The sequence below is a fragment of the Mirounga leonina genome, unplaced genomic scaffold (assembly GCF_011800145.1).
Source record: "Mirounga leonina isolate KUSES-001 unplaced genomic scaffold, KU_Mleo_1.0 Mir_173, whole genome shotgun sequence".
Classification (NCBI taxonomy): Eukaryota; Metazoa; Chordata; class Mammalia; order Carnivora; family Phocidae; genus Mirounga; species Mirounga leonina.
Window position 1 is genome coordinate 23,081,410 of NW_023270447.1, and position 27,703 is coordinate 23,109,112.

Here is a 27,703-nt window from a genome sequence, read left to right on the forward strand (position 1 = left end):
AATTCTTCTTTAAATGTTTGGTAGAATTCCCCTGGAAAGCCATCTGGCCCTGGGCTCTTGTTTGTTGGGAGATTTTTGATTACTGCTTCAGTTTCCTTAGTGGTTATAGGTCTGTTCAGGTTTTCTATTTCTTCTTGGTTCAGTTTTGGTAGTTGATATGTCTCTATGAATGCATCCATTTCTTCCAGGTTATCTAATTTGCTGGCATATAGTTGCTAATAAATGTTCTTATAATTGTTTGTATTTCTTTGGTGTTGGTTGTGATCTCTCCTCTTTCATTCATGATTTTATTTATTTGGGTCCTTTCTCTTTTCTTTCTGATAAGTCTGGCCAGGGGTTTATCAATCTTATTAATTCTTTCAAAGAACCAGCTCCCAGTTTCGTTGATCTGTTCTACTGTTCTTTTGGTTTCTATTTCATTGATTTCTGCTCTGATCTTTATTATTTCTCTTCTCCTGCTGGGTTTAGGCTTCATTTGCTGTTCTTTCTCCGGCTCCTTTAGGTGTAGGGTTAGGTTGTGTATTTGAGACCTTTCTTGTTTCTTGAGAAAGGGTTGTATTGCTATAAACTTTCCTCTTAGGACTGCCTTTGCTGTATCCCAAAGATTTTGAACAGTTATGTTTTCATATTCATTTGTTTCCATGAATTTTTTAAATTCTTCTTTAATTTCCTGGTTGACCTATTCATTCTTTAGTAGGATGCTCTTTAGCCTCCATGTATTTGAGTTCTTTCCAACTTTTCTCTTGTGATTGACTTCTAGTTTCAAAGCACGTGGTCTGAAAATATGCAGGGAATGATCCTAATCTTTTGGTACCAGTTGAGACCTAATTTGTGACCTAGGAGGTGGTCTATTCTGGAGAATGTTCCATGGGCACTAGAGAAGAATGTATATTCTGTTGCTATGAGATGGAATGTTCTGAATATATCTGTGGAGTCCATTTGGTCCAGTGTGTCATTTAAAGTCTTTATTTCCTTGTTGATCTTTTGCTTAGATGATCTGTCCATTTCAGTGAGGGGGGTGTTAAAGTCCCCTACTATTACTGTATTGTTGTTGATGTGTTTCTTTGATTTTGTTATTAGTTGGCTTATATGGTTGGCTGCTCCCATGTTAGGAGCATAGATATTTACAATTGTTAGATCTTCTTGTTGGATAGACCCTTTAAGTATGATGTAGTGTCCTTCCTCATTTCTTATTATAGTCTTTGGTTTAAAATCTAATTTGTCTGATATAAGGATTGCCACCCAGCTTTCTTTTGGTGTCCATTAGCATGGTAAATGGTTTTCCACCCCCTCACTTTCAATCTGGAGGTGCCTTTCGGTCTAAAAATGAGTCTGTTGCAGACAGCATATCGATGGGTCTTGTTTTTTTATCCAATCTGATACCCTGCGTCTTTTGATTGGGGCATTTAGCCCATTTACATTCAGGGTAACTATTGAAAGATATGAATTTAGTGCCACTGTATTGCCTGTAAGGTGAATTTTACTGTATATTGTCTCTGTTCCTTTCTGGTCTATGTTACTTTTAGGCTCTCTCTTTGCTTAGAGGACCCCTTTCAATATTTCTTATAGGGCTGGTTTCGTGTTTGCAAACTCCTTTAGTTTTTGTTTGTCCTGGAAGTTTTTTATCTCTCCTTTTATTTTCAATGACAGCCTGGCTGGATATAGTATTCTTGGCTGCATATTTTTCTCATTTAGTGCTCTGAATATATCATGGCAGTCCTTTCTGGCCTGCCAGGTCTCTGTGGATAGGTCTGTTGCCAATCTGATGTTTCTACCATTGTAGGTTACAGATCTCTTGTCCCAAGCTGCTTTCAGGATTTTCTCTTTGTCTCTGAGACTCGTAAGTTTTACTATTAGATGTTGGGGTGTTGACCTATTTTTATTGATTTTGAGGGGGGTTCTCTGTGCCTCCTGGATTTTGATGCCTATTTCCTTCCCCAAATTAGAGACATTCTCTGCTACAATTTGCTCCAATATAACTTCTGCCCCTCTCTCTCTTTCTTCTTCTTCTGGGATCCCAATTATTCTAATATTGTTTAATCTTATGGTATCGCTTATCTCTCAAATTCTGCCCTCGTGATCTAGTAGTTGTTTATCTCACTTTTTCTCAGCTTCTTTATTTTCCATCATTTGGTCTTTTATATCACTAATTCTCTCTTTTGCCTAATTTCTCCTAGCAGTTAGAGCCTCCATTTTTGATTGCACCTCATTAATAGCCTTTTTGATTTTGACTTGGTTAGATTTTAGTTCTTTGATTTCTCCAGAAAGGGTTTCTCTAATATCTTCCATGCTTTTTTCAAGCCCAGCTAGTATCTCTTAAAATCGTCATTCTGAACTCTAGTTCTAACATCTTACTAATGTCTGTATTGATTAGGTCCCTGGCAGTCAGTACTGCCTCTTCTTCTTTTTTTTGAGGTGATTTTTTCCGTCTTGTCATTTTGTCCAGAGGACAATAGATGAATGAGAGAACAAAATGCTAACAGGGTAACAACGACCACAGAAAAATACATACTAAACAAATCAGAAGAGACCTGAAACCAGGGGAAAAGAAAGGGAAGGAAAGAAAAAAGAAAAAAAAAAAGATTAAAAAAAAAAGAATATGTTCAAATATGATCAGACTGGTGCATAAATCAGTGCTACACATTTAGATTTTGGGTGTATTTTGGTCTTTTAGAAGAAAGTGCCTCCCAAAGTTTTAAAGAAAGAAAAACTTATATATGTACAAAAATAAGGGTAAATACGATGAAGGGATGGAATATGACTGTAAAGATGAAAATTATAAAAGATTTTATAAAAGGAATTGAGAAGATAAGAAGTTGGTTGAAAAAAGAAAAAAGAAAAATTTAAAAAAGGGAGTGAATGTGATCAGGCAGGAGACTAGAACAAAGCCATACACTAGAGATTTAGGGTATATTTTGGTCTGTTAGAAGAAACTGTATCCCAAAATTTTAAAGAGAGAAAAACTTATATATATATATATATATGAAAAATAAGGTTAACTACAATGAAGGGATAGAATATGACTCTAAAAATGAAAAGTAAAAAAGATTTTTAAAAAAGGGATTGATAAGATTTTGGTTGAAAAAGGGAAAAAGAAAAATTCAAAAAAAATAGAAAAAGAAAAAAATACAGAAAATAAAAAAAAATTAACTTTGAAAAACTAAAGAATCATAGTAAAAAAGCCATGAATTCTACATGCATTATTCCCCTAGTGCTGGAGTTTTGCTGTTCTCATTGATCGGTAAACTTGGTCTTGGCTGGCTGTTTTTGCTGATCTTCTGGGGGAGGGGCCTGTTGCCGTGGTTCCCAAATGTCTTTGTGGGAGGCGGAATTGCCCCACCCTTGCCGGGTCCAGGCTAAGTAATCTGCTGGGGTTTGATCTTGGGAGCTTTTGTTCCCTGCAAGCTTTCCATGCAGCTTTGGAGGATGAAAGTGAAAATGGCGGCCTCCCATTCTCTGCCCTGGAGGAGCCGAGAACTTGGGGCCCCACTCCTCAGTGCACCCCCAGAGAAAAGCAGTCAGTCATTCCTGTCTCCCTGGTCTCCGGCGGCACTCCTTGCTCACCTGGCCTTTGACTGAGCGTTTCTATCTCTGGCACCTGACCCCATGTGGAGTCTCCAAACCCAGCAGATCCCTGCAGTGCCCTCCTGCGCCACTCCTCCCTGGGGGAAGAAGGGGAGTCTCCCCGGATCTGCCGCTTGTTGGGTCCCTGCTGGAGGAGCAGTGGCCTGACTGTGCCGCGGATCACGGTTTATGGCAACCCCAAGCTGAGAGCCCCCTCCTCGGCTCCGTCTCTGTAGCCGGCTTCCCCACTCCGATACCTGGGAGCTCTGCCACACTCAGGCACCCCCGATCTTCTTGTGACCCCGAGGGTCCTGAGACCACACTGTCCCAGCGAGGGTTCCACCCCCTGCTTAGCCACTGGAGTGATGTCCCTCAGCGGAGCCGACTTCTAAAAGTTCCAAGTTTGTGCTCTGCTTCTCTATCACTTGCCCGAAGTGGTGGACAGAGGCCCCCTCCCCCACTGTCTAGCCTCCCAAATATCGCCTTGGATTCACTTCTCCGCATATCCTACCTTCCAGAAAGTGGTCGCTTTTCTGTTCAGAGAGTTGCTGCTATTCTTTTCTTCAATCTCCTATTGAGTTCGTAGGTGTTCAGAATGGTTTGATCCTTATCTAGCTGAATTCCTGAGACCAGACGAAATTTAGGTCCCTACTCCTCCTCCATCTTGCTCCTCCTGAGAGGTATATTTTTGTCATCAGTATTTTAAAGATAAGGCTTTAAAGATAAGGCTTTAAAGAAAGAGTAACTGAGTTGTGCAAGGTCATTCAGCTAGTAAATGATTGAGGCATGACTTGAATCTAGACTAGACAATTGCAAAACCATTGTTCTTTTCATTGAATTATACTTTCTCTTAATAACTAATAATCTCAAAGTTAAAGTGCCATTTTTAGTAATTAACTTTGTTTACAGAAAATAACTTATTTTCCTCAAACAAGTCAGTCATGACATAAAATCGGTTTGCTTCCCTGTTTTCTAGAAATCCCTATTAATAATCTGTTCTGAAAGATTTGAAAATGCAAAATTGTGAAGAAAGCTAAAATTGATTTTTATTTAGTGCTTATTAAACAACTTAAATATTTCAATCAGGACATAAAATATACTTTCTTTCTTCCCCAGTATCTAATGTTAATTACTTTTTCCATGTGAATGGAATGGTGTTTTCTTTTGTTGTAATGTAGTGTGATAGGGCAATAAACCAATAATAGACATGCTGTTTTAATTTTCCATTTAGTTTTTCATTTTTCTTATTTTTGGGGACTTCATATAAATAGCCTTTAATTTCTGATTATAACAACAGAACTAGAACTATTGAAAAGAATTCCAATTTAAAAAAAAAATAAGTGGAAGTTAGTTTTTGATGGACGCAAGTAATATAATAATAGCTGTTAAAATATTTGAACAGTTCAGGAAAGAGAATGCCCTCAGTCTGAGGTTGAATAGAAATAGTACTTATCTCTCAATACTAGGAAATACATGAAAGGTTTTTATTAAGTTAGGGGAGAGAAGAAAAAATACAATTAAAGGAAAATGGACAGTTTGAAATATATAAAGAACATTACAAACTTCAAAATGACTGTAATATAAAAAAGAAGAAAGTTTCAATAGTTAATATCAAGAATGAGAAATGAGAAAAAAATGCTGCATAAAAATGAGACTCATGAGGTCATGCTACTTGTTAATGATAGGGCTAGTACTTTAACTTTGATATGTCTAATTTCAATGTTTGTTCTACACTTTAAGGCAATATTGAATGAACATTTGTAAAATGGAATATGTGTATGCTCTAGAGACACCAAGAATAATTCCATGTCAGCAGAGTGCTCAGTAACAATTAAGTGAATGAAAGATGAGTGAATGTGTTAACCATATCTCAAATGAACATTTATCCTACCCCAGTTGATTGTTAAAGTAAGTAAAAAAGATGACATAAAGCATTACACAAGGAAGTAAAGTAGTAGTTTCCTATTTCTTATTTGATATATTTAATAAGTAACATTTAAAGAACTCAGAACACTTTAAAATGGATCAATTTTTGCTTTCCTACTTTGTTTTGCAAACCATTTAAGTCTGTTACTGACCTCCTGGTATGCTGTATCTGGTGTAAGGCAGATTTATTACTGAATATACTAGAAGGATCTCATTATAACAGTTTAACACATTACACAGATTCTTGCTATAAGTCTTTTAAAAGAACATAATACGGTCAGTGCTTTAATTTTGCCAGTGCTTTAATTTTTCAGGGCAAGTCTTTTGAAATGTGTTTGAAAAAACCCTGTAGTTGTTGGTCTCCAAACCCTAAACTGAATTCTGCCTTCAGTAGTAAAAGTAAAGTTAGGTAAAAATTACCCACAAAACTACTAGTTATGGTCCCTGTAAAAACCAGATACAGTGGCTGTAACCATAAGGCACAGACTTCCTGCTGCTGTTTCTGGCCAGATTAAAGAGGACACTTGAGTTCCAACTCTCACTCCTGCTGATTAGGGTGAGGGGATTCATGTTACTTTAAAATCATCATTAGCTGGAAACTGGGGACTGAAAAGAAAAAGCCCTAGTGCGGGAATCTTAATGAGACTCGTGAGAAAAGATGTGTCTATTAGACGTCTAACATCTTGGCATTTGTTTTCCAAGGGTCCACCAGGTCTAGCAGGTATTCCAGGTCCATCAGGAAAGAGAGGTCCACGGGTAAGTAAATGGGCTCCATGTCCCACTTGCTGTTAGAATTAGTAACTTTGCAGTATGTTTTCCCGAGTATTGTACCGTATGTACTTCCTTTGGAAACCTGCCTGGATGTTCAAATGTAGCCCTACCTTTGCCAACTCAAGAGAAACTCAGGAACATGTGCAACTTGTTTATTTGAGAGTAAACACCCAGCCAAAGCATTCTCTGTGAACATGCCCAAGAAGGATTATCAAATTTGTAGATTAGTAGCTCTTCTGGTGCTACTTGTAACATTATTCTTAGTTATAAAGTGATCTCATCGGTAGTTGATAGTTCAAGGTGGGGTTCATTTGCTTTGGGAAATGAAGAGGAGTGGGCTGCCTTAAAATAGTATGTTCCTGGATTACATAGTGGAAAATGCTGGAACAACTGACTAGAAAAATAATTGTCCTGAGGAAAAAGCTGCTGTAAGCATCAGCATTATACAGGTCCAACAGAAGATTTACTGCTGTGTTAAAATTCATTTCTTTCAAAACTAAAAAAAAAAAAAATCAATGTGGACTTTTACTAACAGAAATTCTTCAAAGAGCCAGAAAAGGAATTACGACTGTGTGTTATAAAGACAAATGCACATGCCATGGACAATCCACTTTCTTTCTATCCTGATTTTTATCTATCATACAAACAACATAATGAGAAATCATATCCTGAAATATTACTGTGAGCCATCCATATTCACAACCAAGTCTTGTCTGTATGAGGCCTCAGGAATGCTCACTGGTGGTAGTTGGTTAGCATTTGGTTTACTTCTCTCTACTTGATGATCTATCATGTTCCTCCCAGAGTCTCTCATCAATGTGCCCACACTCCTGTAGCTGGCACACCTCTTCCATCCTCCTTGCTCTCTGTGTGGATCCTACTCTTCTGAGGGAGTGGATCTCTCTGCTCTAATTCCATTCCCTTTCCACTACTGAGGCTGTTCTCCCACAGCATGACCTTCAACGTCTGAGTCCAGCTATTTTCATGATACAGCAGTTTCCTTCTCTATCTTTTTAAAAAAATTTATTTGTCCAATCCTTTCTTTAAGGAAGGAACACTATTCCTCTTCTCAAGACTAATTATTACATTTGTGTTCCTAATTTTATCTCCATTCCATTATTTAACTTAAAACTTGCCACTTTGCAATTTTTCTCTCCTGAGATTTTATCTCATTTGGCAACAACCAATTATCCTTTAAAAAATAAAACTCGAACTTTCACTGACATTAATTTTTCCTAAAGTTACTGTCTGAGCTCACGGTTGCACTATTGAGCTTTGTAAAATAATAGTTTATGCCATTGCCCTACATCTCCACCAATAAATCATTTGTAAATCCCCATAAATTTTTCCATCTGTTTTATTAAAATTTATGTTTTGAAGGTTACAAATGACATATGCCATAACATCTAATCCTTTTCCCTTAGTTTTAATCTTGCTAGTTATACCTTCAATATTGCCATTGCTGATGCCCCTCTCCTTTCTGAAACACAGTGCTCTATTAATTCAGAATTGAAAAGACAGAAAAATAAGTAATTATTAACTATATGTTATATGTTAACCTAGAGGTATGGCTGAAGAGCCCAGAAGTGGGCACCAAACCCAAATGAATATAGGGGTCTGCAAACCAGGAAGGCTTTTTGGAGGTGGATCTTAGTTCCTCTACTTGTCGGTTCTGTGAGCTTAAGTTTCTTACTTTGTAAATGGGAGTAAAAATAACCACCTTGCAGGATTGTTATAAGGATTAGTAATAAGAAATATAAAGCATTAACAGTTATCTATGCATAGTTGGTAAATAGAAGTAATTACTGACAAATATTTATTAACTATCTAATATGTTCCAAGTACTATACTGATAATATGAAAAACAGTCCCTTTTTTAAAAAAATTTCAATCCTAGAACTAAATAGCATGTCATAAGATAGTTAAAATAGCAATAAAATATTTAACTAACAGATTAGAACAGTGTAAGAAATGTCCTAAAGCAATGTGCAATTAATTACAAATGAATTTTACATGTAGCAATTTCTATGGAAGTTACTAGGAAAGAGAAGTCACTTTATGATGGTGTAGCTAGGATTTAAAAATGAGGTGGGATCTTAGTTGACACTTGAAGGATGATTTGGGCAGCTGTAGGGGGGCAAAGTGAAATGAAATAAGTCTTTAAGGCATACATAATGGCATAAGCAAAAACCCAAGTGCAGAAAGGGTTAGCACATGTTGGCAGAAGAATAAACATTTGCACTTTCTTATTTTTAGGCTTCTTACTCTGCACAGCTTTTAGAAGTAGCACTATGCAATATGGCTGGAGATAGGGGTGAAAAATAAAGGAAATAAGCATCTCAAGGCAGTGTTTTGAATCAAAAGAAGGAAATATATACTATAATTAGTGTAGCTCTCTTTTCCAAGATGAAATATCCAACATCTAGGAAAAGATAAAGAACTTTGTGGGGGGAAAGAAAAGGTGACATACGTTTTAATGAAATTATGCTATGTAATATTTATCTGAACGTTGCAATAAACACTGTCTATTATTTGTATCTAGATCTGTTCTAAGAGTGATCTGACCTTTTTACTATTTGCAGGGCATACCAGGGCCACATGGAAATCCTGGATTACCTGGATTGCCAGGTCCAAAGGTGAGTGATGACTAGTGAGTATCACATTATTTCCCTCACATTATTAAAGAAGGTCCTTAACTTTTTTTAAAATTGAGATATAGTTGACATAAACATTATACTAGCTTCAACTGTATAACATAATGATTCGACACTTGTACATACTGCAGATAATCACCACAGTAAGTCCAGCCACCATCCATCACCATAAAAAATTACAAAAAATTTTCTTTCTTATGATGAAAATTTTCATGATCCACTTTCCTGGCAGCCTTCAAATATGCATGCAGTACCATTGACTGTAATCACCATGCCACACATCATATCCCCATGACCTATTTATTTCACAACTGGAAGTGTGTACCCCTCTTCCGTCCCTGCAACCACTGCTCTGTTCACTGAATACGTAAATTTTGTTTTATTTGTTCACCTGTTTTGTTTTTTAGATTCCACATATAAGTGAGATCATACAATATTTATATTTCTCTGTCTGGCTTATTTCGCTTAGCCTAATGCCCTCAAGGTCCATCCATGTTGTCACAAATGGCAAGATTTCATTTTTTATTTTTTATTTATTTTTATTTTTATTTTTATTTTTTTTTAAAGATTTTATTTATTTTTTGGAGAGCGGGTGAGAGAGAAACAGCATGAGAGGGGAGAGGGTCAGAGGGAGAAGCAGGCTCCCCACTGAGCCGGGAGCCCGATGTGGGGCTCGATCCCAGGACCCTGGGATCATGACCTGAGCCGAAGGCAGACGCTTAACCATTTGAGCCACCCAGGCGCCCAAGATTTCATTTTTTTTAATGGCTGAGTAGTATTCCATTGTGTGTGTGTGTGTGTGTGTTTACACCACATCTTCTTTGTCTATTCAATCATTGATGGACACTTAGATTCTTTTCAGATCTTTTTTTTTTTTTTTAAAGATTTTATTTATTTGACAGAGAGAGATACAGCGAGAGGAGGAACACAAGCAGGGGGAGCGGAAGAGGGAGAGCAGGCTTCCTGCAGAGCAGGGAGCCCAATGTGGGGCTCGATCCCAGGACCCTGGGATCATGACCTGAGCCGAAGGCAGACGCTTAACGACTGAGCCACCCAGGCGCCCCCATCCTTTTCATATCTTTACTATTGTAAATAATGCTGCAATGAACACAGGGGTGCATATATCTTGATGAATTAGTGTTTTTGTTTTTTTTCTGATAAAATGTCCAGAAGTAGAATTGTTGAATCATATGGTAGTTCTGATCACTTTTTATTTTATATTATTGACTATATTCCCTATGCTATATTTTTCATCTCCTTCAGTTATTTATCTTATAACTGGAAGTTTGTTATTTTTAATTTTTTGATGAAACTCCATACTGTTTTCCATAGTGGCTGTACCAATTTACATTCCTTCCAACAGGGCATTTGTGTTCCCTGTTCTCCACATCTTTACCAGTCTTCACTAACACTAGTTATTTCTTGTCTTTTTGATAATAGCCATTCCAACAGGTGTGAAGTGATAAGTCATTATGGTCCTAATTTGCATTTCTCTGATGACTAGTGATATTGAGTACTTTTTCATGTGCCTGTTTGCCATCTGTATTTCTTGGAAAAATGCCTATTCTGATCCTCTGCCCATTTATTAATCAATTGTTTTGTTTTGATGTTGAGTTGTATGAGTTTGGATATATAATTTGCAAATATTTTCTCCAATTCAGTAAGTTGCCTTTCATTTTTATGATGATTTCCTTTGCTGAAGCTTTTCAATTTGCTGTATTCCTACTTGTTTATTTTTGCTTTTGTTGCCTTCACTTTTGGAGTCAGATCTAAAAAAAAAAATTGCCAAGAATGATATCAAGGAGCTTACTGCCTATGTTTTCTACTAGGAGTTTTATGGTTTCAGGTCTTAAAGTCTTTAACTCATTTTGAGTTTATTTTTATGTATAGTGTAAGAGAATAGTCTAATTTTGTTCTTTTGCATATGGCTGTCCAGTTTTCCCAACACCATTTATTAAAGAAACTGTCCTTTCCCCATTGTATATTCTTGCCTCTTTTGTTGTAAGTTAATTGGCCATATATACATGGGTTTATTTCTGGGCTCTTTATTCTGTTCCATTGATCTATGTGGCTCTTTTTAAGTGAGTACCATATTGTTTTCATTATTATAGCTTTGTAATATAGTTTGAAATCAGGGAGCATGAAGCCTCCAGCTTTGTTGTTCTTCTCAAATTGCTTTGGCTATTCATGGTCTTTTGTGGTTCCATACACATTTGAGGATTATTTGTTTTGTCTTTTTGAAATGTGCCATGGGAATTTTGACAGGGATTGCATTGAGTCTATAGATTGCTTTGGGTAATATGGACATTTTAATATTAATTCTTCCACTCCATTAGCACAGAATGTCTTTATTTGTGTCTTCAATTTCTTTTGTTAATGTCTTACAGTTTTTAGCATACAAGTCTTTTACCTCCTTGGTTAAATTTATTCCTAGGTTTTATTCTTTTTGATGCAATTATAAATGAGATTTTTTTAAATTTCTCTGATAGTTCTTTGTTAGTATATAGAAATGCAATAGATTTTTGTATGTTAATTTTTTACCCTGCAACTTTACTGAATTTATTAGTTCTAACAGCTTTCCAGTGGAGTCTTTAGGGTTTCCTATAGATGCTATCATGTCATCTTCAAATAGTGATGGTTTTACTTCTTCCCTTCCAATTTGGATGCATTTTATTTCTTTTTCTTGCCTAATTACCATGGCTAGGACTTCTAATACTATATTGAATAAAAGTAGTAGGAGTGAGCATCCTTACCTTGTTCCTGATCTTAGAGGAAAGACTTAGCTTTTTACCATCTAGTATGATGTTAGCTGTGGGCTGTCATTTATGGCCTTGATTATGTTGAGGTACATTCCCTCTGTACCCATTTTGTTGAGAGTTTTTATCATAAATGGATGTTGAATTTTGTCAAATGCTTTTTCTGCATCTATTGAGATGATCTATGATTTTTATCCTTCATTTTGTTAATGTGGTGTATCCTTTTGATTGATTTGCAGATGATGTCAAACCATTTCTGCATCCTTGGAATAAATCCCACTTGATGATCCTTTTAATCTATTGTTGAATTTAGTTAGCTACTATTTTGTTGAGGATTTTGCATTTATGTTTATCAGGGATATTGGCCTGTAGTTTTCTTTTTTTGTGGTATCCTTGTAAAATAAGTTAGGAAGCATTCTCTCCTCTTCTGTTTTTTGGAAGAGTTTGAGAAGCATTGACATTAACTCTTCTTTAAATATTTGGTAAAATTCACCAATGAAGCTGTAGCTCCTAGACTCTTGTTTGTTGGGAGGTTTTCGATTACTGCTTTAATTTCCTTACTAGTAATCAGCCTATTCAAATTTTTATTTCTTCATTATTCAGTCTTAAAAGATTGTGTTTCTAGGAACTTATCCATTTCTTCTTGGTTGGCCAACTTGTTTGTATATAATTGTTTATAGTAGTCTCTTATGATCCTTTTTTATTTCTGTGGTATCCATTGTAAATCCTTTTTTTTTAATTTGAATCCTATTTTTTCTGAGTTAGTCTAGCTAAAAGTTTGTCAACTTTATCTTTTCAAAGAACCAGCTCTTAGTTCCTTTATCTTTTTTTTCCCCCCGAGTTCCTTGAAGTATAAAGTTAGATTGAGATTTTTCTTGCTTTTTGGGGTAGGCTTATATCACTATGTACTTTCCTCTTAGAACAGATTTTGCTACCTCCCAAAGATTTTGGTAAGTTGTATTTCCATTTTCATGGTATTTTTTTTATTTCTCCTTTGATTTCTTCATTAATACATTGGTTATTCAGTAGCACATTGTTTAATCTCCATATTATTGTGATTTTTCAGCTTTCTTTTTCTAATTGATTTTTAGTTTCATATCATTTTGGTCAGAAAAAATGCTTGATATGATTTCAGTCTTAAACTTATTGAGACCTGATTAGTGACCTAACATACATAATCTATGCTAGAGAATGTTCCATGTGCACTGAGAAGAATATATGTTGTGCTGCTTTTGGATAGAATGTTTTGTATGTATCTATTTAGTCCATCTGGTCTAATGTGTCATTAAAGGCAAGGCCATTGTTTCCATATTGATTTTTCATATGAATGATCTATCCATTGATGAAATGGGATATTAAAACTCTCCTAGGTCTGTTATTATTTATTTTATATATTTGAGTGCTCCTATGTTGGGTACATAAAGACTTACAAATGTATATCCTTTTGTTAGATTGACCCCTTTATCATTATGTAATATCCATCTTTGTCTTTTATTATAGTCTTTGTTTTAGTCTATTTTGTTTGATGTAAGTATAGCTCCCCAGCTTTCTTCTGGTTTCCATCTGCATGGAACTTCTTTTTCTATCCCTTTGCCTTTAGGTTTTGTGTGGTTTTTATATCTGAAGTGAGTCTCTTGTAGGCAGAATATAGATAGGTCTTGTTTATTTAAACATTCAGCCACTCTGTGTCTTTTGATTAGAGTATTAAATCCATTTACATTTAAAGTAATTACTGATAGGTATGTACTTGTTGCCTATTGTTAATTGTTTTCTGTTTTTGTAGTGACTCTCTGTTCCTTCTTCTCTTGCTCTCTTCCATTGTGTTTTTATGACTTTATTTAGTATTGTGCTTAGATTCCATTCTTACTGTCTTTTGTATGTCTAGCATAGGATTTTGCTTTTTGGTTAATGTGAGGCTCACGTGTAACATATACACACACACACACACATATATTTTATATATATGTATATAAAACAGTCTTTTTGAAGTTGATAGCAACTGAAATTTGGTCAAATTCTAAAAGTCTACATTTTTACTCCCTCCCACATCTTATTTTTTTGATGTGACATTTTACATCTCTTTATTTCATGTGTCTCTTAACTCACCATTATAGTTATTTTTACTACCTTTGTCTTTTAACCTGCATAGAAGTTTTATAATAATCCACTCCTTTCTATATATTTACTTTTACCAGTGAGATTTATACTTTCATATTTTTTCTTGTTATTAATTAATGCTCTTTCTTTTCAGCTTAAAGAAGTCCTTTTAACATTTCTTATAAGGCCAGTTTAGTAGTGATGAACTCCTTTAGCTTTTGCTTGTCTGGAAAACTCTTTATCTCTCCTTCAGTTCTGAATGATAATCTTACCAGTAGAGTATTCTTGGTTGTTTTTTTTTTTCCTTTGAGTAGTTTGGATATATTATGCCTCTTTCTTCTGGCCTGCAAAGCTTCTGCTGAAAAATCTGCTGATAGTCTTATGGCAGTTTCCTTGTACAGAACAAGTTGTTTTTCTCTTGCTGCTTTTGCAATTCTATCAACTAGATGTGTAATAATGAGAGAAAAGACAGACAATTTTTTTATTAAGATTTTATTTATTTATTTGAGAGAGAGAGCAAGAGAGTAAGAACACAGGGAGAGGAGAAGCAGACTCCCTGCTGAGCAGAGAGCCCGATATGGGACTCCATCCTGGGACCCTGGGATCATGACCTCAGCTGAAGGCAGATGCTTAACCAACTAAGCCACCCAGGCATCTCTGAATCTCAAGTTTTAATATTATATTTAGTAGTGTGGATATATTTTGACTATTTATAACTATTCACCAATAAAGTATTTTTATGTAACCATATATGAGGGACTTTTAAAAAGCCCTACTTTTAATTTGTAAGCAACTAATTAAGTCTTGAGGACTTAATCTTATAAACTGGAATATTAGTCTTTAATTTATATTTAACTTAATAATTTGACAACTATGTCCAAAATAGGCAAAACTGACCATGATTTAATTGCACATATTTGCAGAGGACGTTAGATTTGTGACAGGTGTTAAAAATCACCACTGTGTCTTAATGCATCCAAAAAGCTTGTAGGGTGTGGTTTTATTGAAAACTTTCCTAGATATTTACCATGCACTTTAGATTAATCAAGATCAATAGAACATTCAAACTTTATAATCCTCCTATAATTTTTTTTCAAGATAATGCAAAAAAAAGGCAGAGTGCAAGGTCTTGATGATAAATTTTGACATGCAGTCATAGGATTTGTTTTCCTTTAGGGAGTAAAGATTTCTTCTAAGTTAAGAAATTTTAAAGTATAAAGACAATCCTAAATATTTTTCTTTTCTCAGTTATTATTTAGCAAGAATAAGAGGTAGAATTGTTGGCCTCTAAGAAAATTGTATAAAAAGTCATCTTGTTTCTTGCACAAAGAAATAATCTGTCCACTTCAAAAGGAGGCTACCTGAATCTATGGAAAGAGCAAATTAAGGCAATCGCAGTTTAGAAAGTTTTAACTGAAATAGGAAATGGCAACACGTAATGGAATCTCTATACAAACATATTTGGATTAATGCATCTTATAAAAATCGTTAGAATGAAAAGGTACCTTTATAAGTTAAAATGATTTAAAGCACACAAAGCATCTGGTAGAATGCTTGTATATAGTTGACACTTAAGAAAATGTTATTTTTCTTTTCTTGAAGGAGCTACTTATGAGGCAACTAGACAAATTAGAAATGTGACTTGCTAAAAGTACCACACTTCTTATTTGGTAAATAAAAAAAAATAAGTGTTGTGAATCTTACTAATGAAAATACCTTAAGACAGTATATAAATATGTTCTACTTATAAGGCTATTTTAAAATTTATAAGAATAAAGCTTATTTTGCTAAAATATTCTAAATTGATGCAAAAACTAATCCATTTTATTTTCTGTTTTGTTTTTACAATAAAATTGGTATTTATTATAAAGGACAGGAAATGTAAACTGATGTTGGTAGTTCTCATCTCTCTTCAGACAAAATGAGTTCTCACTTATGTGTTGGTCTTTCTTAATAGACTCTTAGTTGTTTGAATGCAGGGGCCAGAACTTACTCATTTTTGCATTTGTGTCTAGCCCAGTGCCCAGCATGTGTTGGGCACTCAATAAATGTAAAACTGAACCAAAAAGCTGAGTTAATATTAGTAATAAGGCACTGGTATCATAAGAGAAGAACTGGTACTTATTAAGCTTCTAATATCTGACAATTATTTTATGTCTGGCATCTCATTCAGGTTCATTTCAATTAAAAGTACTATTCAGAGTAGGCTTTATTACCTTATGCTTTGCACAGAAGAAAACATACCTAGAGAGCTAAGTACTTAACAAAGGTAACACAACTTGTAACTGGTAGAGTTATATTCAGAAGTGAATCTGTCTTGGGGAGCCTGGGTGGCTCAGTTGTTAAGCGTCTGCCTGCGGTTCAGGTCATGATCCCAGGGTCCTGGGATCCAGCCCCGCATCGGGCTCCCTGCTCCGCGGAAAGCCTGCTACTCCTTCTCCCACTACCCCCCTGCTTGTGTTCCCTCTCTCGCTGTGTCTCTCTTTGTCAAATAAATAAATAAAATTTAAAAAAAAAAAGAAGTGAATCTGTCTTACTATCTTCCTAACACCAGGTTGTCTCTCAAAATAGTGAGTAATTAATTTATAAAACACTACCTGAAGGAGGAAGGCGGGTGGGGTAACCTAATGGAATTTAAAGACTTTATGCATTCATTTAACAATAGTAACAAAACATGTCTATTCCAACATTCCAGCTTATTCTGTGGATACTGATAATAACATATAAAGATAAACTGCATAAAGAGTGAAACTGATCTCTAGTCCTTGAGAACTATGTTGTTAAATCGTTAAATAATAGAATGAAGTGTCACACAAAATTTTAGTGGCCATAGCAATTTTTTTTCAGCATTAGTAACACTAGTATGATTCAAAATAAAGACTATTGAGCTCATTAACTAAAATCATTAGCTGAAATCAGGAGACTAATTGTAGAAATAATGTCCTTCTAAGAAAAATCGCAAGAAAGTAAATTCCAATATGGACAATAAGTATCAGAAAAAAACTGCTTGATATTATTAGTCACAGGGGAAATGCAAATATGGTCAGAATTAATTACCACTTCAAAATCACTAGATTGGCTAAAATTAAAAAGTCTATAAACACTAAATGTTGGTGAGGAGCTAGGGCATCTGAAACTCATACACACTGCTAGAGGGAGTATAAAGTGGTACAAGGACCTAGAATATAGTTTGGCAATTTCTTATAAAGTTGCACATAACCTACCCTATGACTCACAAATTATATTCCTAAGTATTTACCCAAGAAAAAAGGAAATAGTATGTCTGAAAAACTTAACTGGAATTTCATAGCAGCTTTATTTACAAAAGTCAAAAACTAGAAACAACTCAAGTTTCTAACAATAGGAGAATGGATAGACCAATCTTAGTTTATTCATACTATGCTACTCAACAGTAAAAAGGAGCTAAATACTGACATGCAGCAACATGAATGAGTCTCAAAAATGTTGTGCCAAATGAAAGAAGCAAAACACATGAGAATACATTGTGTATGAGCATCCAGAACTCGCAAAACAAACCTATAGTGGAAAAGATCACAATAGTAGTTTCTCTGGGAATGGAGGCTGACTGAGAAGGGGCCCTTAGGAACTTTCTAGGGTGATGTCAATATTTTATATATTGATAGGAGTATGGTGTATGGGTATATTCATTTGTCAAAACTCATCAAATGATAACACTTAAAATCAGAGCATTTCATTGTGTATAAAATATACTTGAATAAAAGAAAGTGATAAAAAATAAAGGAGTACACTAGGGATTTTACCAAAACTTTGGATACAGGCTATTTTGAGCTTGATTAGGTTTCATATTCTCTCCCTTTAAATTATTTGTGGAGGGAATGATCATGTTGGAGAGTGTTTTTACATAGATAAATTGCTTTCACAAAAAAATAGAAGAAAGTAAATTCCATTTCTTATTTACTAGCGAGAATAGCTTTTTTTCCCCTTGTCAGCAAATGCCATCTTGGTTCACAGTTTATCATATTTATCTACTTAATGAACTTTATTTGCAGAGTGATGAATATTTTTATTACTATTAATTAAACACATGATTAGTTATGCAGGAGATCTTTAAACCTGAGTAATGAATGCAGAGTCTATATCTTCAGCCTACCATATACTTATAATTCTAGTCCAGGCAATCTATTTGTGGTCAAGATGGTTCCTTTCCTAAAAACACCTCTTAAAGGAAACTTAAAACCGTCCCATAAACATTCACAGTTTATATTACTTTAGTCAAGGCCAATAGTTCCTTCAAATTTGATCCAGTTATTGAGAAAGACAAATACCATATGATTTCACTCACATGTGGAATCTAAAAAAAAAATTTGTTTGAATAAACGAAAAGCACAATCTGACCAATAAATACAGAGAACAAAGTGATGGTTGCCAAAGGGAAGAGGGATGGGCAAAATGGGTGAAGGGGAGTGGGAGATATAGGCTTCCAGTAATGGAATGAGTAAGTCATGTGAATAAAAGGCACAGCATAGGGAATACAGTCAGTGATATTATAATAACATTATATGGTGACAGATGGTAGTTACACTTGTGGTAAGCATGGCATGATGTATAAAGATGTTGAATCATTATACTGTACATCTGAGACTAATGTAACATAGTATATCAACTATACTCAAAAAGTGTTTTAAAATTAAATTAGATTAAAAAATCTTTTCCAATAAAACAAAAAATCCAAGTTTAATCCAGTTATATGAATCATCTAACCTTAATAAACTACAATAACATTGTCCCATTAGTAATATTAAATTAAATGTTATTAATAATACTTAATACTGAATTCCAAAGAATAATCTTAGTGCTATTTCTGTTCCTGATTTTGACCCAAAGTCCCCATGTCTTCTAAACTAGAAGTCCCATTTTCTTTACATGTGAATAAATAAATGTATTGAGCATAGATGCTGACCCATTCTAAGAATTTTTGCTGAATCAAATTGCTATGAAAAATGTTCAGTCCAGCATTTTGAAAATATAAAGTATTTTAAAATGTTGAAGACCAAGGTGCTTCTGTTATTCTGGTCAACATAGGGATCATCTTATAAAGGACCAGAAAAAATAATATGATCCTTTCTTTTGATTCTGTGCTTGTGTTTTCAGTTAAAATATGACTTCAATGTGTTAAAAATGCTACCTTCTGGGTATCAAAGATTATGAGGGTTATGTCAGAAGGATTCTGGAGCCAGTTTGAAAGACTTCCACTAGCCAAAGAGTGATGTGATTTGAACATCATTAAGGATAATAATTGCAGTGGATTGAATCCCATCAAGTAGTTCTAAATCCATGAGTTATAATGATGCTAAATACAAACAGACAGACAAACCCTCTCTGGTCACCTTTAGAGGATGCTAAGGAATTACATCTCTGAAATTATCAAATTCTCTCACACCAACTGGGTATTTAACTCTGAGTTAGTGTCAAACTCCACAGACTTAAAGGCTCAGTCCCACAGGACTGTCTATACTTGAGACGACAGCCACAGAGGACTTGTCCAGGCTGCTTATGTTTCTGTCTGGCTGACTACCAATTCAAGGGTTCCCACAGCCCCCCACTCCCTCAGGTTTAATACTGCGCTAGAACAGCTCACAAACTCAGGAAAACAGGTTTCCAAGATTTTTATAATTTTATAAATTTTATAATTTCCAAGATTATTATAAAGAATACAGCTCAGGAATAGCTAAATGGAAGAGATGCATATAGGGCAGGGTATGGAACTTCCACGCCCTCTCCAGGTGTGCCACCTTCCGGGCACATCAGTGTGTTCACCAACCTGAAAGCTCTTGGAATCTCTTTGTTCAAAATTTTGTGTAATTCAGTCTCTTACCCTCCCCGCTCCTCCTAAGTTCCCACCCTCTAGCCACTTGTTTGCCTTTCTGGTGACTAGCCTCCATCCTGAAGCTATCTATGGGTACCACCGTGAGTCACCTCATTAGCATAAGCTTAGATGTGGTTAAAGGGGATTGTTATGAATAACAAAAGACACTTGTATGACTCAGGAAATTCCAAGGGTTTTAGGAGCTCTGTACCAGAAGCCAGGAACAAAGACCAAATACATATTTTTATTATACCACAGTATCATTATTTTGAAAAATGATAAATAGAAGAAAAATAAGGGGAAGGAATAAAAGTTTTCTTATAAAACTATCTTGTTTTTTTTTTTATAGAATTTAAGCTCAGGACAACCAAATAGTTGATGAAGGGTAGTTTATAGAAAAAGCGAGGAAAGCATGTTAGAATTTAAAATTACCATTTTTGCAATCCTGATGAGGAAAGGGTTGCAGAACAATGAAAATAACCCAGTAAATCCAAAGGCGTTGAGGCAGGAGGCTGCTTGGCAGTTTTGAGGATAGACTGAATGAGATAAATCCTGGAAGATAGGTCGGAGAGATAGCCAGAGCCGGATTATGTAGGACCTTGTGTTGGCAGGATTTCTCCACCTTTGTGCCCATAGTTCTTGGTCATGTCGCTTCCAAGAATGAAGAGGTAGACCAGACTAAGATTGGTGGGCAGCAAATAGAAGTTTATTGAGCAATAGTACAAAGCTCCCCGAGAGGGAGGAGACCTGAGAGAGTTGCCCTGGGAGTTTCTAAGTTTAGGGGTTTTTATGAACTCTTTTGCAGACCTATCTTAAGCAATCAGGGTGTGCTGAGTCATGCCAATCAGGGCTTTGGTCATATATCTGTCTACCTATTAGGTTAATGTCAACATGCTGATGGCCTTTTTTGCTAACATTAATGAAGGATTGTCAGAAGAAATGCAGGCAGGGATAAGGGGCAGTATAGTAAACAGTGTTATATTAATTTCAGTGTACAATATAATGATTCAACAATTCTGTATATTACTCAGTGCTCATCATGAGAAGTGTACTCTTTAATCCCCATCACCTATTTCACCCATTCTCCCCCGTCCCACCCCCCATCACTAACCATCAGTTTGTTCTCTATAGTTAAGATTCTGATTCTTGCTTTATCTCTTTTTCCTTTTCTTTCTTCTCTTTTCCTTTCCTTTCCTTTCTTTTCTGTTGCTCATTTGTTTTGATTCTTAAATTCCATACATGTGTGGCATCATATGGTATTTGTCTTTCTCTGACTGACTTATTTTGCTTAGCATTATACTCTACCTTCATCCATGTTGTTGCAAATGGCAAGATTTCATTCTTTTTATGACTGAATAATATTTCATTATATGTTTTATATATATACATACACACACACACACTCCACATCTTCTTTATCTATTCATCTATCGATGGACACTTGGGCTATTTCTATTATTTGGCTATTATAAATAATGCCACAGTAAACATCAGAGTGCATGTATCTTTTTGAATTAGTATTTCTGTATTTTGGGTGTAAACACCTTGTAGTGCAATTACTGGATCAGAGAGTAGTTCTATTTTTAGCTTTTGATGAACTTCCATTCGGTTTCCAGAGTGGCTGCACCAGTTTGCATTCCCAACATTGCATGAAGGTTCTTTTTTCTCCACATCCTCACCAACACTTAATTTCTTGTGTTTTCAATTTTAGTCGTTTTGACAGGTGAGAGGTGATAGCTCATTGTAGTTTTGATTTGCATTTTCCTGATGCTGAATGATGTTGAGCATCTTTTCATGTGTCTGCTGGCCATCTATATGTCTTCTTTGGAGAAATGTCTGTTCATGTCTCCTGCCCATTTTTTAGTTGGATAATTTGGTTTCTGGGTGTTGAGTTTTTAACTTCTTCATATATTTTGGATACTAACCCTTTATCAGATATGTCATTTGCAAATATCTTCTCCCCTTCAGTAGGGTGTTGTTTAGTTTTGTTGATTATTTCCTTTGCTGTGCAGAAGATTTTTCTTTTAATGTAGTCTCAATAGTGTATTTTTGCTTTTGTTTCCCTTGCCTCAGGAAACATATCTAGAAAAATACTGCTATGGCTGATGTCAGAGAAATGACTGCATGTGCTCTTTTCTAGGATGTTTATGGTTTCAGGTCTCATATTTAACTCTTTAATCCATTATGAATTTATTTTTATGTATAATCTAAGAAAGTGGTCCTGTTTCATTCTTTTGCAGGTAGCTGTCCAGTTTTCCCAATACCATTTGATGAAGAAACTATCTTTTTCCCATTGGATATTCTTTCCTGATTTGTTGAAGATTATTTGACCATATAATTGTGGGTTTATTTCTGGAATTTCTATTCTGTCCCATTGATCCATCTATTTTTGTGTTAGTACCATACTAATTTGATTACTACAGATTTGTAGTATAACTTACTTGAGGTCTGGAATTGTGATAACTACAGTTTTGTTTTTCTTTTTCAAGATTGCTTTGGTTATTCAGGGTCTTTTGTGGTTCCATACAAATTTTAGGATTCTTTCTTTTAGTTCTGTGAAAAATACTGTTGGTATTTTGATAGTGATTGCATTAAATCTGTAGGTTGCTTTGGGTAGTATAGACATTTTAACAATATTTGTTCTTTTAATCCATGAGCATAGAATGTCTTTCCATTTGTTTGTGTCATCTTCAATTTCTTTCATCAATGTTTTATAGTTTTCAGAGTACAGCTCTTTCACCTCTTTGGTTAAATTTATTCCTAAGTATTTTATTATTTTTGTTGCAGTTGTAAATGGGATTGATTCCTTAATTTATCTTTCTGTTGCTTCATTATTAGTGTATAGAAATGCAACAGATTTCTGTGCATCGATTTTGTATCCAGCAATTTTACTGAATTATCAGTTCTAGTAGTTTTTTGGTGGAGTCTTTAGAGTTTTCTATGTATAGTATCATGTCATCTGTAAATAATGGAAGTTTTACTTCCCCCTTACCAATTGATGCCTTTTCGTTATTTTTGTTGTTTAATTGCTGTGGCTAAGACTTCCAATACTATGTTGAATAAAAGTTATGACAGTGGACATCTTTGTCTTGTTCCTGATCTTAGGGGAAAAGCTCTCAGTTTTTCCCCATTGAGTATGATGTTTGCTGTGGGTTTTTCAAACATACCTTTATTATGTTAAGGTATGTTCCCTCTAAACCTACTTTGTTGAGGGTTTTTATCATGAATGGATGTTATACTTTATCAAATGTTGTTTCTGCATCTATTGAAATGAACATATGTTCTTCTTTCTCTTGTTGATGTGATGTATCACGTTGATTGGTTTGCAAATATTAAACTACCTTGCATCTTGGGACTAAATCCCACTTCACTGTGGTAATTTTTAAAATGTATTGTTGGATTTTATTTGCTAATATTTTGTTGAGGATTTTTGCATCTATGTTCATCAGAGATATTGGCACATAGTTCTCTCTCTCTCTCTTTTGGTGGTATCTTTATCTGGTTTGGTATTCCAGTAATGCTGGGCTCATAGAATGAACTTGGAAGTTTTTCTTACCCTTCTATTTTTTGGAATAATTTGAGAAGAATAGGTATTAATTCTTCTTTAAATGTTTGGTAGAATTCGCCTGTGAAACCATCTGTTCTGGACTTTTGTTTGATGGGAGTTTTTTGATACTGATTTAATTTCATTGCTGGTAATTGGTCTGTTCAAATTTTCTTTTCCACTTTGGGAAGTTTTGGTAGGTTATATGTTCCTAGGAACTTATCCATTTCTTCTAGGTTGTCCAATTATCCACCTATAATTTTTGATAATACTCTCTTACAATTGTTTGTATTTCTGTGATGTTGGCTGTTATTTCTCCTCTCTCATTTGTGATTTTGAGTCCTTTCTCTCTCTCTCTCTCTCTTTCTTTCTTTTTTTTTTTGGTCTGGCTAGAGGTTTATCAGTTTTGTTGATCCTTTCAAAGAACCAGCTCCTGGTTTCATTAATCTGTTCTATTATTTTTTTAGTTTCTATATCATTTATATCTGCTCTAATCTTTATTTTCCTTCCTTTTGCTGGTTTTGTGTTTTGTTTGTTGTTCTTTTTCTAGCTCTGTGAGGTGTAAGTTTAGGTTGTTAATTGAGATTTTTCTTGCTTCTTGTGGTAGGTCTATATTGCTATAAACTTCCCTCTTAGAACCATTTTTGCTACATCTCAAATATTTTGGAACTGTATATTTTCATTTTCATTTATTTCCATGTAGTTTTTTATTTTTTCTCTAATTTCTTGCTTGACTTATTAATTGTTTAATAGCATGTTGTTTAATCTCCATGTATTTGTGCTCTTTCCATATTTTTTCTTACAGTAATTTCTAGTTGTGGCCAGAAAAGATGTATTGTAAGACTGATCTTTTTAAATTTGTTTTGTGATCTAATATGTGATCTATTCTGGAGAATGTTCCATGTGCATTTGAAAAGAATGTGTATTCTGCCATTTTAGGGTGGAGTTTTCTGGATATATCTGTTAAATCCATTTGATCCAGTGTGTCATTCAAAGTCACTTTTTCCTTGTTGATTTTCTTTTTGGATGATCTGTCCATTGATTTAAGTGGGGTGTTAAAGTGCCCTACTATTATTGTATTACTACTGATTAGTTTCTTTATGTTTATTATGTTGGGTGCATAAATATTTACAATTGTTATATCTTCTTGTTGAATTGTTTCCTTTATGCTTATATAGTGTCTTTTTTTGTCTCTTGTTACAATCTTTGTTTTAAAGTGTATTTTGTCCGATATAAGTATTGCTGCTCTGGCTCTTTTTTAATGATGTGCATTTGCATGATAAATGTCTCTCCATCCTCTCACTTTCAATTTGCTGGTGTCTTTAGAGCTGAAAGGAGTCTCCTGTAGGTAGTATATAGATGCGTTTTTTTTTTTTTATCCACTCTGTCACTCTGTGTCTTTTGATTGGAGTATTTAGTCCATTCCCATTTAAAGTAATTATTGATAGATTCATACTTATTGCCATTTTGTTACTTTTTTAGTGCTTGTTTTTGTAGTTTTTCTTTGATCTTTTCTTATCCGGCTCTCTTTCATGGTTTGCTCATTTTCTTTAGTGATATACTTGGATTCCTTTCTCCTTATTCTTTGCATATCTATTACTGGTTTTTGATTTGTGGTTATCATTAGGTTCTTATATAACATCTTATGCATATAGCAGTCTATATTAAGTTGGTGGTCACTTCCGTTTGAACTCATTCTTTACTCCTCTTCCCAGCACATTTTAGATATATGGTGTCATACATCACATCCTTTTATTTTTTGAATCCCTTGACTGATTTTTACAGATATACTTATTTTCATACTCTTATTTATGGTCTTTCCTTTCCACCCAAAGAATCCCCTTTAACATTTCTTGTAGGGCTGGTTTAGCGGTCATGAACTCCTTTAGGTTTTGTTCATCTAAGAAACTCTTTATCTCTCTTTCTATTCCGAATGACAGCCTTGCTGGATAGAGTATTCTTGGCTGCAGATTTTTTTCTTTCAGCACTTTGAATGTATCATGCCACTCCCTTCCTTGCTGCAAAGTTTAAAAGATTGTGTACTTTGTAGTTTTTGGTTGTAGTAGTCAATAAATACCAATTAGATTAAGGTGATTGATGGTGATCAAATTTTCTCTATCCTTACTGGATTTTAAAAAAAATATAGTCATTCCATTAATTATTGAGACAGGTGTGTTAAAACAGCCAACTACGATTTGGATTTGTCTATTTCTCTGTTTAGTGTTTAGGAAGTATTTAGTCAGTGTTAGGTTCATTTACTTTGCAGCTCTGTGTTGTGCATACATGTTTAAGGATTGCTGTGTCTTTTTAATGAATTGATCCTTTTTATCATTATCAAGTGTCTCTCCTTATCTCCAGTGGTACTCCTTTTCTTGAAGTCTAGTTTGTCTGATAGTAAGAGCCACACCAGCTTTTTTATGATTAGTGTTTGACTGGTATATATTTTTCTTTCCCTTTCCCTTTCTATATTTAAAATACATCTCTTATAGACAATACATATTAGATCTCACTGTTTATCTGGTCTGATAATCTCTGATTTTTAATTGGAATGTTAAGTCCATTTATATTTGTGTAATTATTGGTATGATTTGGTCTCAGCCTACATTGTCATTTCTTTTCCATTTATCTCATGTGTTTTTTGGTCCTTATTCCTCCTTTTCTGCCTTCTTTTGGGTTAATAAAATATTCTCTAATAGTCCACATAGTTTCTCTATTGGCATTTCGGCTATACCTCTGATTGATTGATGTTAATGGTTGCTCTAGAGATTACAGTATGCATTCTTAACTCATTCTAGTTTACTAGAGTTAATATGGTAGCAGTTCATTTAAAATATAAGACCCTTATGATTATATTTATGCACTGTCCTTATCCTTTGTGTTTTGTTGTCATTTATTTTATATCTATGTCATTATAAACTCTAAAATACAGTGTAGTAATTTTTGTATTAAGTGATCAGTCTTTAAAGAAATTAAGAGAAGAAACAAACAAGGGAATCATTTATATTTCCTCATTTATTTTCATTTCCAGGGCTCTTCATTTCTTCCTATAGGCTGAATTTCTAATTGGTATCACTTCCCTTTAGCTAAAAGAAGTTCCTTTAGTATTTCTTGGGGTGCAATTCTGCTGGTGATGGATTCTCTTGGTTTTTATTTACCCCCATTTTTTTTAATCTATGTTCTTTGAAGTATATTTTTATACAGTACAAAAATCTTGGTTGAGAGTGTTTTTCTTCCAGAACTTTAAAGATGCTTGTGGTTCTTATCTTGTAATCTCCACTGTTTCTGATAAGAAGTTAGTCATTAGTCACATTGTTATTTCTCTCGTGTAATGTGTCATTTTTCACAGGTGCTACTGAGATATTTCTCTTTTTCTGGCATTTAGCAGTTTGACAATGATATACATAGGGGTAGTTTCCCTTAGATATTTCTTGTTTGGAGTTCACTGAATGTCTTGGATCTGTAAGTTTTTGGTCTATGTGTAATGAATTGGGGATATTTTTGGTCATTATTTTTTCAAATAATCTTTCTGTCCCATTCATTCTCTCTTTTCCTTCTGGGACTCCATTTACATGTATGTTAGACTACTTAATGTTGTCCTACAGGTCACTAGAGCTTTGCTCATTTTTGTACTTTTTTCTCTTTACTTCAGATTAGTTAACTTCTATGGGTCTCTAATTAAGTTTACTAAACTTAATTTCTGCCTTCTCTAATATATTGTTAATCTCATCCAGAAAATTTTTCATTTCAGATACTATATTATCAGTTCTAGGATTCTATTGTTTTTTGTATAGTTTTCACTTGTCTACTGATATTTCTGTGTTCACTAATTATGATGATCATTTACCTTACATCTTTGAACATATATATAATAGTTAATTTAAAATCCTTGACTGCTAATTCCAATATCTGGGTCCTTCTGAGGTCTGTTTCTATAGACCACTTTTATCTTAACTCAGGTCAGATTTTATTTTCTTTGTATGTCTAGAAAAATTTGATTATGTATTGGATATTATGGGTGATGTGTGGAAGAACTTTAGATTCTGTTATCTTTCTTTGAAATCCTTTGATAATCACTGATCTTTTTTTGTTCTATAGGCAATTAAATAACTGACTCATCACCTTAAACTTGTACTTAAACTTTAAGGGACAGATTTCTTTCAGTTTTGCTTATAGTGTTAGTGTTAGTCCAAGGATATCATATTTACTTCTAAAGTATAGCCCTTCCTGAATTTCAATGGAAAGGTGATTACTAAGGCATTTACCATGTCCCTTAAAATGGTGTGACTCAAACTATTTCTCCTGTGGTGGCCAGCAGCTGAAATTTATATTCAATTATTTTAGCCTTCTGGTTGTTGCTTTTTGGTGAACTCTTTGGAATCTGTCTCATGCAACCACATTTAGTATCAGCCAAGAATTGAAGAGAGTCTTTATCCAGATTTTGGGGGGAAGCTCTCCTCTTTTCTTTTCTTTTTCTTTCTTTCTTTCTTTCTTTCTTTCTTTCTTTCTTTCTTTCTTTCTTTCTTTCTTTCTTTCTTTCTTTCTT

General features: G+C 34.5%; 1 protein-coding gene across 1 annotated transcript in view; it reads left to right on the forward strand.

Moving 5' to 3' along the window:
- The window catches only part of COL24A1 (collagen type XXIV alpha 1 chain), a 391,807-nt gene that overhangs the window by 45,259 nt on the left and 318,845 nt on the right, over nt 1-27,703 (forward strand). The window contains exons 5-6 of the mRNA XM_035018127.1: nt 6,193-6,246; nt 8,844-8,897. Coding sequence (XP_034874018.1) covers nt 6,193-6,246; nt 8,844-8,897 — 108 coding nt within the window. The remainder of the gene's footprint in view (nt 1-6,192; nt 6,247-8,843; nt 8,898-27,703) is intronic.